Here is a 14,859-nt window from a genome sequence, read left to right as displayed (position 1 = left end):
CAACAAGAGCTTCTTTTCTTACATTTTGGACTGAAAAGTGTCTCTCAGAAAGCACCAGTGTTATGATTTTCCCTTAATCTCCATATATGCTCTTTGCTACTATGAAATAACTCATACAGATAAAATATGGAACGTGCAGAGCTACACTTCTGCTATGTTTAGTGCAAAGCTGTGGTCAAAAAAAGATTCTGCTTCATTACTATGCTCTTTAGTTCCTTCACCGGTGGCAGTTGCAATTAAACATGAGGAAAAGATGACTTATCATTCGTGGTTTGATTTTATGGGAAGATAAATGAACTCTGCTGTTACTAAGTTAGTAATACTGTTCTTTGCAAATAAAATGTCTTGTTAGCTCTTGCTCTCAGCTTTCTACTGAAGTTTGAAGTAATGAGTCATATTTACTCAGAACTGACTGCTTATTATTCCTGTAAGATCTTTACCGCTTACACAACTGATAACTTAAGCAAAAATCATTTATTGTATAAGTGCCTTTGTCTATTTGTGAACCATCTTCAACTAATTTCATCAGCCTAAATTAGATTTTTATATTTTTTAAAAGACAAAAAAAACAGCCTTAGGTAAGTAATAAAATGAAGACCACAAACACAACATACATTACAAATTGTATTTTTTTTTAATACAATATATGTACAAAAGCTATCACAATCACATATGTAACTTTTTTTTCAGTTCACAAACAGTAACAGTCATAATGCTTTTTTGGCCAACAGAATTGTTTGTCAGTCAGAAGATGGCCTGCTCTGTTAAGGCAACAACCAAAAGTTAAATAGGTGGTATGCATATGTGATCATCTAATATTATAACTGAGGTTATACAGACAAACACATACATATTTAATGTGCATCAAGTTTTTTGCAGATATTAAGATACTGACTACTGAACTGTAGGACTAATATCAAGTATATAACAGGACACAGTTTATGGTTTTGGCAAACCGTATGGTCCCATGTCAACAGGAAGGTTTATGATCAGTCAAATTCAACATTTACACTCACAGTTAATGATGAAAAGCTATGTAAAAAAAAAGTAAAAACAAAAAAAAATCCCTTTGCAATAAATTGTCTGAATTGGGCTCTAAAACTAAGAGCCTTTGTAACATGAGACAGCAATAAAAAAAGAAATAGATACAAACACGGAAGTACTGCAAGTCACTGCATTCAGTTCAAAACAATAATGTAGTTCACATGGAAAATATTCAGATAATTATATCGTGGGAAATGGGTCTTTGTTTGATGGAGTGATACCCAGCCCAGCTCCCTCACAGAGGGAAACAGAACTGGACTGACAGGGACAAAGAGAAGAGTAATAACACTGCAAACTCCAGGTCCCCCGACCCAGTAAGGCTAGCTGCTTCAAGTGCAAACATTGGCCATAGCCTACTGAATAAGTCACAAAGTGTTTAAGTGCAACCCAGATGTCAGACCACACAGAGGACCAACCCCAGGGCTCAGCAACCCTGAGGCTCCTCTCAGCAGTCAGACCACACATGAATTTTTTTCTTCTGTAAACCGATGGTATGTAGCTGCCAGGTGTTCCATCGTCTACACTCAGAAGGTACGATGCATGTAGCCAGCCAGCGGGATGACGATGATGCTCTCACGCCGACAGGAGGCTTAGAGGTGAGTTGTCTAGAATGTATTCTCCAACGCCAACAAAGTACATAACCTGTGCGATACCAAACAGCGGCGCGATGACCAGAGCCCTGCAACCTGCGCCTTTCAGGAAGGCAGACGGTCCCTCCTTCCGCATTATTTTACTGTGAATGGCCAGAGACAAATCAGTTTATTCATAAGAATGAGTTTCAACAGAAAAAAAAAAAAAAGTCATGCAACTGAGGAAATGGTCGAATGTCTCACCTGATGCAATCCATTACTCCATTGTAGGTCTCCTCAGTAGACACTTTGTTCAGAGACTGCAGCCTCGTCTTCACCACTGCAAACAACAAAAATATCCAATCATTTTCAGGATGTAAAACATGCATCAGACGCTTAAATGTAATATTTGAAGCATTTTCAATTCATTTTCAGTCAACTTTCAGCTTGAGTAACGCTGGCTCTGAAACTCACCATCACAAGGATTAACAGCTACTGCAGCAGTCGAACCTGCTGCACAGCCTGACAGGAAAGCCCAATAGAAGGGCGATGACTCATCAGCGCTGGGTTTACCAAGGCGGTTCAGGTTGGCGAACAGGGGGAAGTAGACGATAGAGAAAGGAACATCCCTGAAAGGAAAAACACAGTGGTATGTCAGATTAAAAACCTCCAGAGTATGGGACACAGACGGTATGTGATTCCAGTCCAGAACAGAGTAGAGGTTTACCTCATCAGCGTTGCCCCCAGACCCCTGTACAGCCCCTGGATGCCCTGTGTGTGAATGAGCTCCTTTGCGATCTGTGTGGCTGACACAGCTCGTGGAGCCGACACCACCATGCCGGAGTTGTAGGAGCGGCTGAGCAGAGTGTTTGTGGTCCCGAGTTTTGTAGGAGACATCATGACTGGCTTCTGCTGCTGGGCGGCTGTGGATGAAGGACAACATTTGGAAATTAAATGCACAGCCATATTAAAATAAAATAGTAAAACCGCTGTCTAGAACAAGAATATCCACTATCAAATGACATTCTTCTTACCAATTCTTCCCGCATCTTGCAGCTGAATCTTCAGCATCTCCATTGGAGTAGTGATAATGACTTGGCACATTCCAGCACCACAGCCTGCCAGCATCTCTTTAAACACTGTCAGGCCCTTTCTGTTAATGGGAGAAAAAAAAAAAAAGATCAAAAACACGCTTAGCTGTTGATGGGTCATGAAAGTTAAAGACAAAACTACAATTGAAACTAAAACTAGCTGTGAATATGACAGTTACAAAAGCAACTGATCAACAGGTTAAATCTCAGCTTTGTTTTAACACTATACTCTAAGATGTTGTTGCTTACCCCTCCTTTGCGAGGTGATGGCGGAAGAAGTCATTAGCAGCCAGCTTGATTGCCTTCTCAGGGGTGACCAGCGTCAAATTTACCGCAGCACCTGAGAAGAAACAAACAGACAGTTAGCACTGATGTCACAATCTGGTTTTAATGCACATATAAAAACATTCCCTGCCACTATCAACAAGGTAATATAATTAGTCCAATGTATAGTTAATCTACACAAAGACAAGACAAATACTCAGTTTAGAGTAGTTTCAATCAATAAAATGGAGGGAAGTTAAAGACATTTAATTAAATAAAGAGTAAAAAGAAAATGAGAAACAAGCACAAGACATGAGGATGAAGAAATAAGGAAGGAAAAGGATATGAGATAATGCAAACGTCAAGACTAGACAGTCTATGATGGATCCACTTTCTGTGGTGAAAGAGAAAAAAAGAGGCAATTTTTGGACTAAAGAAATGTTTCAGGTATGTAAGTATGTTAATGACATGAAATGAAGATAACAGAAATGACGAGGTGTTAGTGAGAGGACAGACAGCATCCTGGACTCATGTACTGCATCTACAGACTTTGGACAGACTGAAAAGTTACTCTGAGAGACTGCTCACCACACCAAACAATCATCACCACAGATGCATTTTCAAGATCAACCAAAGTCTGCACTGACACAATGCATGGTCTAGAAATGGAGGATCAGTAACACAAGTGACCAGACAGTGAAGTCACAGCCAAGAAATTACAGAAGAGAAGTCAAATTACAGAACAAGTAGATGGCAAAACAAAAACGTGTGCCTATAGTTTTAAATAGAGCAATATTGTAAGAACCATTTAATGATTTGCCTCCAGCGTGGCTGCGCCTTATCGGCTAGCCTTCAATATCCCAGGGGGACCCAAGTCTGTAATATGAAAAACACAGATGCAAACAAACAGCATTCCTCACAAGAGCAGAGACCCAGACTAAAAGGCCTCCATTTTCCTTGTTATAAACTATGTCGATATATTATCACCTTTTCCACAACAAATTAATAAACTGATAATGACATAGAACATGTCTTCCATTAACTGTAGTGTGTAGAGTTCAATAAAATGATACATGACAAAGCTAAAAGTGCATGAGAACAGCTTTGGCCACTTATTTCATAACTTTTGTCTTTGTTAAACATAGTTTTACATAAAATAAACAACCCATGCACTGAAACTACTCTGTAATACAACCCTAATAAAAAACAGTTATATCCAGTTATCATAACGTAATATATGATTAACCTCACTATAGAAAAATATAACCCTGTCCTACTCCTATATGTTCCTATATGTTGTAGCACTCTGGTGTTTTAATGTTCAGATATGGAGAAATCTTACCTCTGTACATTCCAAAGTAGCCCTCTGACCGAACTGTTTTGACAAGGCAGTCCATCCTGAAGAGAGAGAAAAACATTCAGAATAAGACAAAAAATGTTTTACATTGATTGTAAAAATAGCTGATCAATAATTAAGATCTGAATATTATTCAGAGGCTTATTTCTTTTAACAACATTCAGTCCAGTTATTTTCCAAAAGGCCAAGTGATCATAACCAGTATATGGAAATGTAGATGGTGAGAGGGTAAACGGAGCAGTAAATTTCCACTCTCTATAGGCATACAAAGGGGATTCAACCTATTCATTGAGGAGGAATGAGAAATTTACATAGTCGTCATGATTCACCGTGTCAGGAATGCCAACTTATCCATACATTCAACACAATGCATGCCTATGTCAGGACAGGATATACAAGACTAGCTGAGGATTACATAAGTACATATTGCTACTGCCTGCCTGGAGTTTAGACAAGAAGAACTATGTTTGTCATGTCAAGGCAACTGTAACTACAAACACTTACATGCTCTTGTAGACCTGCTGACCCTTTCTCTGATTCTGCAACCTGGTCTTTGCCAAGTCAATGGGAAAGACACAAGTGACACCAACGATACCAGCAATACCCCCATTGATGAGCTTGGCTGGGAGGCTGAAATGAGAAGAGGAACACGCAAATTAAACTTTTCATATCTAACTTTAGATTGAACAGCAGCCCATATTCACTACAATAGACTCAGAAGCAGCAATTTAAAACAGGAAGTTTTATTTTATCCCTTTAAATTATTATAGTGATACATATATGAGACTTACCTGATCTGCTGCTGAGACATGTTGACTTTTCTTTCAGACAATAGAGAAGATAGGAAAACCAAATGCTGTAGATCCGAGTGCGTCTGAATGAATGGAGTCCTATGAGCAGATAATAGGAGGAGTTATTTAGAAGTCGTGGGCAGGTTCCTAAGTACTCACTCACTCGTACTTCAGCTTATCCTGCACACAGCAGAGGCTTTATCTACACCCAGCAGAGTCACGGGACTACGGTAGTACAACCCGTGGGCGTGTCTATTCACATACCGGAAAGCCATAAATGGGCATAACCGCCTTAACGTTACATAGATTCTTGATAACAGATTACCGGCTACTAATCAAGTGACGTTAACCGTTAGGCGGCCAAATTGGTTAATCTGGGATAACATACCGGCAAATTTTCCACGCACTGAATGAAGCAAATACAAGCTGAAAACATTCCCGTTTACAAACCAATGTCATTTCAAACAAGGCTATTATTAAAAGCTATTACATTTTTACTGCATTAAGCTACATCAGTGTAAGTTTGGTGCAAAAAAAATTAAAAGGGGAACAGTTTCTATGCAGGTTTGAGTCAGTATAACCAAGACTCATTGCTTTTCAGTGGTGAGGGTTAAGCTAACAGTTAGCTAGCTTACCAGTTCCCATTCAGTGTAATACACACCCATTAAGATAAGAAATAAGCTAAAAGGTAGTCGCTAACTCTATGTGTTGCTCTAAAAATAATGATTATCCCCTTTGCTCACCTTAAGATTGTCTTTTATGAGAGCGTTTCGTGCCGTTAGTTTCTTCTTTGGTACGCTTCACCAGTCGTGGCTGCTGATACAATTCCGAATGAAGTCGCTGGAAATTTCCATTCAGTTTTAAACCGAGGGGCGGACTCACTCACGGTCGGTCTTTTGCCATCTCGAGGGACTCTCCCCAAGTCCACGCTGCCGCTGAAGTTCAGCCAATCATCCTTTGACTACTATGCATACCGCAACCTGATTGGCTACTTTGGACCTTCCCTTTCTAATAATAGGAGGATGAGGTGCCAGTCAAACCCGCTCCACCTAATCAGGAAACGACAGAGGTGGTTGACAACGCTAAATAGAGGCATTGTTCTAGAAATATTTACTTTGTTCATTGTGGTTAAAAATTGGACATATCCCCGAGATTAGACTTTAAGATTAGGTATAAATTAGAATGATTAGAATAAGCACAGTGAACGGGTCACTGCACGGCTTTCTAAAATAATTTTAAGGTCAAGATGATCTTTGTCCCATTGAAAGTCTTGCTAAGACTATGATAGCATTAAGATAACTCCAGTAAAGCTGGTTGACACACCTAAGTGTCATCATTCTATAGCATAAGGATATTTCCGTCATATGTCTCTGTCTTTTAAAGCATGTGCATTTTGCTTCTCCGCCTACATTTGCATGTAAATATGTACATGAAGGTCATATTTGTATAAAAGTCTTATATAGTAGCCAGTTCATAAAATATCTTGTGTTAAATTCTAAAAGATATACTGATGTATAATGTATTTCCAGAATGAAAGACGTGCAAAGTCATTCAAAATGTTTGCTAATATAAAATATTAAAGTTTGTTGAGATTCAAATATTGTCTTGTTTCTTACACACTTATTGTCAACTGCAAGATGAAAAGGGGCATTCATGTTGAATGAAATGATCTTGGACAAATAAACCTATGCAAACAGCTTCAGTGATGTTCAAAGGCAGACAACTGATCTCTTGTGAAGGTGAATTTTAGGAACAAAAGGCAGCCTGCTGAATTACGCAAAGGGATTTTTGTGTAATTCACCAGACAGTCTAGAAAATTCTACTGATCGCATTTCATTGTAGGTATTCATTGTACAATCTGAAGAATAAGCTGCAATGCGTGCTAAAGAAAATTATGGTGTAGCGCCACTCCTCAAAGAGGCAGGATGGGTCTTGTATAATCACAAGCCAAGTCAAGAAGAACAAGTTTTTAAAAAAAAATTTGATAGAAAGAAGGTTGAATGTTTTTGTAGGGTGTGACTTGAATTTAAATACAGGTTTTTGGCAACAAAAGGAACTCAACCTTACATAACCTTTTTCTCTGCTTTAATCTTCTCCTCAGTCTTAAAAAGTAGCTCACCATTCTGTTTCTCACTAAGTGAAGGTAAAGCTTGATAATATGAAAAATAATATTATTCATAAAAAAAACATTAAAACATGAACTGAGGTGAAAAGTCCAGTTTATCTGACAGTCTGATATATAATGATTTTTTTTCAAGTTATGCCCAGAATTGTAATATAAGTTGTATGATATTAAAATATATTTGTTGGGCTGAGTTGGTTTACTTTGTCTTTAATGCAGAACATTTACTGTACTAGTGTGCACATTTACAATACCTTCCTTTAGTTTTGTGACTTTATGACACTACTGTGCAAATGGAATGAATCACATTTGACTTAAAACAGTATTTGTTTTTCATAAATATGTACTGCTGGAGTTACAATGAACAACAAATTCTAAAAGCACAAGCAGATAAAATGCAAAAACAGTAGAATTGTATGGTTCCAAAACCCAGCCAGGTATTTACAAGAAAATTCTTACATTCCTTCCGGATGAATAAACAGAACACAAACAAAACTGTAAATTGGTCTGAATGAAAGCGTGATCGGTATGTGCGCCACACTGTTGGCTTCCATGGAGTGCTGATGGAAGCAAATTCCATTTCATTTACTGCTTTATCCATTAAAAACACCACCTCACAGGGAATTTTAGTGGGGCAATTCAAACCATGATACCATATATAGATGAATTTAGCGAAGTCAGATGAGCTACTGTTGTAAAACATCAAACCTTCCCTTTTGTTTTTACTGGTGATCAGGTCATATTGACATTACATGAAAACAAACAAACAAAAAAAATATAAACATGTATATATCATTAAATATAGTCAGTGTGGTACTCTTGCGATAAGAAATGATCATATCTGAATTACCAATTTTTATTTTTTTTTTTAAATGAAGGTTTGAACAAGTCTAAAACACAGTTGTCAATGCGTATAACATAATGTTGATCTTTTCAGCACATGCAAAGTCTGTATACATTTGCATAAAGGACAGGTTATAGAAGCTGGGAGAGGCATGAGGAAATGAAACTCCACCATTTTGTCTGCTGACATTGGAAGGGTAAATACAAGGTGTCAGGTTGTCAGTTGTACAAGCCTCTTACAAAAATCATGGGTCAGAGAAAGTTAAACTGGGTTTTTCCATCCATATTGTCCCTCACACAGTTACATAACCCTCGCCTATCCTGATGTATTTTTGATATCAACTCAAAACACAGATTAGTGGATCATAGATTTCAAACTAATTTCAGGTATCAAGGACTGAGCTATATAACATCATCAGGAGTAAAGCTTCTGTTCAGGCATAACCATAGTTTAGTAGCATTTATTCAATCTGACCACAAGATTAAGGATGCTGTATCATAGATAAATGAATAAATATAATGACAGTGTGGTGACAGAGACTCACATGATTGACTTCCCACACTCCCACCTTCAACTGCTGAGCTATTAATAAACATCAGCTGTCTTCCCAAAATGCCCCTTGTGAGTGGGAAACTACACACAAACTCTAAACTCTGCTTGGAATAAAACAGAATCATCATCAGTAACTCATATTGTAATATTTGGCTTGGAGATTGTTCTGGGTACACTGTGTCCAGGCTCTGAACCCACATTCTCAGTGATAAACCTTTTAATAAGTTACGTCAACAATCATGTGCCGTCCACAATGACCACTGAGGTAAATATAGTCACATGAGGTGACACTGTGGAGCGTCAGGGCCTTGTGTTGTTGTTGTACACACAGAGCGATACAATTCCACGCAGGTTGTGATTAAGCACAGATTAGTCAGAAAGCTATTTAGAGACTTCAGCTTTAATTGACTGGTATTTAGAGAATCCCTTTAGAGTAAATATAATAAGCATTGGAGTAACACACATACACTAGTGTACACAGGGATAAAAAAAGAGGCAGACAAAACTAAATAACAGGATAGTCCCTCACTGTAAACTGAACAACAGTACACACATGTACGTTAGCAACAGAGAAATAAAAATAGATGGATAACAGTATAAATAGTACAGATATAACTGTATCCATCAACTGCAGACAAATTAGAAAGGGATCAAATAGTTGTTCTGTCCAGGATATGGGTGGATATGTCTGACTGGTTTGGTGCATTTAGCTCCAGCCACACCAGCCCTGTGGGTACACTCATCACTGTCAGTCCTGCAGGCTCCACAGTGGCAGCTGAGAGCCACTGGGTAGGTGAAGACAGGGTTAGCACTACAGCCGGGTAGGACAGCAGTACGGTACTCTACTCTGTCATATGTGCAGCCTCTCTGGATGAGGAAGCGTGGGCCGAGTAAGTCCCTCATGTTGCTGTCCTGGTCACCATAAAATCAAATAATGAAGGGAGAGCATGGCTTTATATTTGTTTTAGTCAGTTATCACACATAATGCATATAATAATATAATATGAGCCGCATAGACGAATAAACCCAAACACCAGCCTAACTATGAAGTGACTGAACAGACCATGGCATGCTTATCAATTTAAAGGTGCGGGAGACTTTCGTGACCACTTTTTCATTAAATCTGTAAAACCCCAGTCAAAGCCTCAGTATCATGAATCTGTAAGTCTTTCTGTGTTTACTCACCTGAATATCTTGCATTACGGTGAACAATTTAGAAGTGCCATCCACCATAAACAAACCATGTGTTTATAAACAGAGCTGGGGGTAACTCGGGCATCTTTGGAATTTTGTTGTGACATGCACTGGGGGAAGTGGAGGTTCGCGCAGCCGCCTGGCAGCGGCAAGGCAACCATATGATATCATATCAACAAACATGATGCAGAAACGGCTGAAATGTGGAAACGGCTGGAGGGATATGCATAGAGGGAAGTGGAGCTCCTGCCATTTCTGCGTCATGTCTGTTGCAGTTGCTGCTGCCAGGTGGCTGCACGAACCTCCGCTTCCCACAATGTACATTGCAACAAAATTCGGAAGATGCCCGAGTTACCTACCTGCTCTGTTTGTAAACACATGGTTTGTTTATGGTGGATGGCACTTCAAAATTGTTCACCATGAGGGAGGAGATACAGGTGAGTAATTGAAGAAAGACTTACGGATTTGTGATACTTAGGCTATGACTGAGGTTTTACAGATTTGATGAAAAATTGGCGACAAAAGTCTCCTGCAGCTTTAAGGTGCTATCCACAAACACAGGAAAACAAACATTGCCAAATGTAATATATTTGATACATGAGTTTTGAAGCCCTCTACATGAAAACTGTGATATTTTTTTTTCTTGAAAAACCTGATGTATACAATTAGATACAAGCAATACACAGGTAATCCACCAGGGAGAGGAATCCATTCACCAGATGCCTTTCCAGTGACACTACAAGATTGTCATTAATGAGGAAGGAAGTAGAACTTTGTCAATTTTGAAAAGGAATTACCAATTTGTTAGAATGTTTGTGTTATATTATGTTTTCTTTGTTAAAAAATAATGATATTTGAGCATTGAGACCTGATGCATCAAGTATGATACAAAACTGAAACTCATACATGGAAATTAATATTTGAAAATTTTTTGGGGGGTTGTTGAGAAGGACCAATAAAGGCTCCAGTTTCAAAGAACTGGAATTTTCTGTCAATGATTTAATGGTTCAGGCTTTACAGGGTTAAATCCTCAAATTGTATTTAGAAAACTTGAAAACAAAAAATAAATTATACATTTTAAATCTATGTTTGCACGGTCCATAATGCAACCCCAAAATCAGAAATACCTATCTCGTTTTAATACGATTTAAAGCATTGCGTATCATAAACTCACATCTGCTTTCCTCTATAAAACACATTTCTGCACACAGTGGACTTAGTGCTGATTCTTATTAGATTATAAAATACTAAATCATTACATTTTATGCTACTTATATATTTCTTCTTTTCTACCTACATTTATATCACTACTAAAGATGTACAGTACATACCCTCGAGTAACAAAATCCCATACAAATAGTAGTGTTGATAGCCACACAGAAGTCACACTCTGGCTTCTCCACATACAGAGTAAAGTCGGTGGGTAGGCACGTCGGAACAGTTGGGCTGAACAGCAGAAAAAGGAGCCAACAGCTAAATACTGCAGTTTCCATGATACAAAATCAATTTTCAGTGAATCAGTTTGAGACCTGAAGAGAAAAGAATAATATAGAAACAAAATGAGAATCAGATGGTGAAAAAAGCTTGGGTCATTGGTTTCTCAAATATAGTATTTAGTCTCCAGTCCTCACCTGTTTGGAGGATGTGGACATCAGCAGGGAGGATGATGCTGTGAGTTTTAACATCACTGCCAAACAGTATTTATGCAAACACGCCTTTATTCCAGCTTGCTGTTATCTTCTCCCTGCGATCAGAGGGAAGCACTGAACTTTTAGCCAATTAGGTGAATGACATGAATTAATCATTTCCGTCTGTCACAGAAATTGACAAACTGAAGTCTGCACCCACTGGGGCCAATGTTCCATCTGATCATGTTTCCACAGTAGTTTCAAACCAGTGTCCACTAGGTGTCACAGAATGTCCATTTTACTCAGAATCACTCAGATTTCAACCTCCTCAGACCCAGCTATGGGTTTTCTGTCCACATTTGTGGACAAGAGTTTCACAACTTTATACAAAAAAGAAAAGAAAACTGTCCACCACAAAGGACGTTCCATAACAATTTGAAAAACTGCATCTGAAAAAACTGTTGCATCATGATGTTTCAATATAGGCACTTATTTAATAAAAAACAAAAAAAGCTTGTACTTTGCTGACATTTCCTTCGTCTTAGGAGGTTAATGTGGGTACTTCCAGACTGATCAGGTCACTGAACAGGCACATTCCACACTAATACAGAACACTGGTAGAAAACACTCTGTACCACCACAAATGTGCAATACTGCAGCGCTAAGGTTTTGCTGAATCTGTGGATTATTTTAAAAGACGTATCTGTTGAGATGGGCATTCAGGTAAATTGTATCTATCAGAATTGTTGTGTATATACTTATTTAGTTTTTTTTTTTAAACATATCTTTATTGAGATTTTTCAACAACTTTGTTATACTGTACATACATACATGCACCCCCAAAGAAAACCACAGCCCCAAAATCTAATTTAAAAAAAAGACAAAAAAAAAGAAAAATGATAATCAAAATAAAAATAATTAATGTTCGTACCAAGATTACATTCTAAACAAAAAAACAGATTAAACTCACATTACCATTTCACTTAATGCATCCTAATTTAATGTATTATCTGGGTATCATACCTACAGAGCTTCTACTGTCTCTCCATGTTTTATCTCGTCTAAAAATTTCTTCTATGTTTTAAAACTCAACTGTCTTCTTTTTCATTACATATGTGAGTCTGTCAAGTGCCCAATTCGATGTAAAATTTTTTAGCCATAGCCCAACATTCTTCCAACAGAGAGCAATTGAGTGTCTGGCTTGGAGTAAACATAGATTCATAATTTTCTTACTTGTTTACTTTTAATACTATAGTTCTGCTTTTTTTGTTTTTTTGTTAAATTTTTTATATTATTTTTCATTTTAGCTTTTATTCAGTGTACCTTCTATACCCAAAGAAAGGGTTGCAGGTGATTTCATTTGGGTTGCCAAATAAATTTGAATTTGAAAAAACTGTAGAAGAAGAATGTTTTTGACTCTGAATATCAGTATAGTTCTGGTGATTGCATTTGTAGCACTGAACATGTCATATCTGTCTGTTTTCTCTGCTTTTTTCTCTCTCTGACCTCTTACCCTGACACACCTCCTAATTATCATGATTCCATTCACCTGATGAGCGCACCTGCGTCTCATTAGGGGTGGTGTGTATATATTCACTGCTCTGATGTCTGTCGTTGCCAGATTGTTTTCTACCCCGTGTGAAACATTCCAGGGTTGTTCTTGCCTGATTCTCCGTGCCTGATCCTGTTCATCCCTGACCTGTCCTGCCAACCCGTCGCCTGATCCCCTGCCTGATCTGTCTGCCTGGTTTTGCCTTCTTCGTCCATGCCCTGGTACTCGATCTGCCCTTTGCCCTTGACCACGTCTCTTCGTCCGCCGCCTGGTACTCGACCTGCCCTTCGTCCTAGACCACGTCTCTCTGACCGCCGCCTGGTATCGACCTGTTTCCGCCTCAGACCCTGTCTTCAGTCACTGCCCCTCTGGATTCTACGGTCTCTCCGGTTCCTGGATTATCTGCCTGTCCCCGACGCCCCCCTTTGCCTAACCCCTGTTGGTTTACTGAGACTGTGTTTGTGACTTTGTTTAAAACTGTGAACTGTAATATTGAACTCCTGCTAAGCTTCAGTAAAAGCTTTTCAAACTCTTACCTCTGTGTCGGTCTGCATCTGGGTTCCGGTTGTACCCGTTACAGAACATGGTATAAATGATGAGCATAAATACATGGGAGGACCTTAACTTTTGTGTAAATGGATGCTTCTACGAAACTGGGTACATTTTGGTACCTGGCACTTTGCCAGATTTTAGACCCAATAATAGAAAAGAAATTTAGACATGTTTCCCCCCCGGATGTACCTAATGATGACCTCAGATAAATGCAAAAAAAAAAAAAAAATTATACTCTTACTCTGAGCCATCCCAAAATTTATGAATTTTTAATGAAGTATTGGAGCCAAAAATATGACCAAAATTGGGACATGGAAAACTACCTAGGTGTCTGCGTTTTATTTTGAAAACATCGCTTGAAATGGTCTTATATAGCACTATAAATAAAGACACTGTTAAATTTGATGATCCTAGTGGTTTTTCTAATCCAGACATGTGGGTTTTTCATGAATCTCAGTCTCATTCCATGTTTTGTATGTAACCCATTGTGTCCACTTGTGTTACATACAGAACCTGCCCAGTTTAACGCATATAAATGACAAATGATTTTGCACCAGCTGTCATTTTTGTGAAACACTCTGCCTTGCATAATTAGTACAATTCCCAAAATGTACCTGTGAGAGAATAAAGAGATATTTGAAAAAATAGTAGCGCGTTATTTTCGTGTCTTTTTGGCCATGTTACATTTGTACATGTACATTTGTTACATTTTTGTATTAAATATAAAGTTAAATAATATAAAAATGTGTTTTATCTGAAAAATAGTCTCTCTTTTATTTCAGTAAGTATTTATTTTTAAAATAGACCCAAAGTGCTTCCAAACTTGCTTCATAACATTAGTCTACATCTGGTTTGAATTTTTAGCCCCCATGTCCTGTTTTTAGGGACCAGTTTCATAGAAACACCCAAATGCATTTTTATTGTCTCAGTTAGTGTTTAATGTGTGTGTTTTCAATAGGACATGCATAAAACAAAGTTGCGATTCATCAAATGTCAGAATCTTCAAAATGCTTAAATGCTTTAAAGTCGAGGCCTTTCGTTAATTGGGTCACAGCAGCTTGTCATTTTAACAAAGTTGGTCCCTAGGAAAAAAGTTTAGGAGATCTTGCTGTATTCTTTATCTTGTAAACACCTTGAGAATCACACTCTTCTTTTCATATTTACTTTCAATAAGCATGACTTATAAACTGTTCCAGCTGAATTCTGCTCTTCAAACGCAGACTGGAGTCATGCCAGTAACTTGATAATATTCCACTAAACACCTGAATGTCATGGGGATGTTATGTTTCCTTTAGGATT

General features: G+C 38.1%; 2 protein-coding genes across 2 annotated transcripts; both read right to left on the bottom strand.

Moving 5' to 3' along the window:
• Window positions 1-611: 611 nt before the first annotated feature.
• Window positions 612-6,004, bottom strand: slc25a55a (solute carrier family 25 member 55a). The gene is made up of 10 exons (XM_030134202.1): window positions 5,860-6,004; window positions 5,117-5,215; window positions 4,830-4,955; window positions 4,311-4,366; window positions 2,954-3,044; window positions 2,648-2,766; window positions 2,341-2,536; window positions 2,088-2,242; window positions 1,878-1,953; window positions 612-1,777 (listed from the first exon to the last, which is right to left on the bottom strand). The coding sequence occupies exons 2-10, from the start codon at window positions 5,134-5,136 to the stop codon at window positions 1,618-1,620; spliced, it is 999 nt and encodes a 332-aa protein (XP_029990062.1). The 5' UTR covers window positions 5,137-5,215; window positions 5,860-6,004; the 3' UTR covers window positions 612-1,617.
• Window positions 6,005-9,273: 3,269 nt separating this feature from the next.
• tshba (thyroid stimulating hormone subunit beta a) lies at window positions 9,274-11,321 on the bottom strand. Its single transcript, XM_030134820.1, has 2 exons — window positions 11,160-11,321; window positions 9,274-9,546 (listed from the first exon to the last, which is right to left on the bottom strand). Exons 1-2 carry the CDS (start codon window positions 11,319-11,321, stop codon window positions 9,274-9,276), a joined length of 435 nt encoding a protein of 144 aa, XP_029990680.1.
• Between the last annotated feature and the right edge of the window lie 3,538 nt (window positions 11,322-14,859).

The sequence above is a fragment of the Sphaeramia orbicularis genome, chromosome 5, assembly GCF_902148855.1.
Source record: "Sphaeramia orbicularis chromosome 5, fSphaOr1.1, whole genome shotgun sequence".
Classification (NCBI taxonomy): domain Eukaryota; kingdom Metazoa; phylum Chordata; class Actinopteri; order Kurtiformes; family Apogonidae; genus Sphaeramia; species Sphaeramia orbicularis.
The sequence above is the reverse complement of the archived record's forward strand: the minus strand, read 5'-3'. Positions and strand labels throughout refer to the sequence as shown.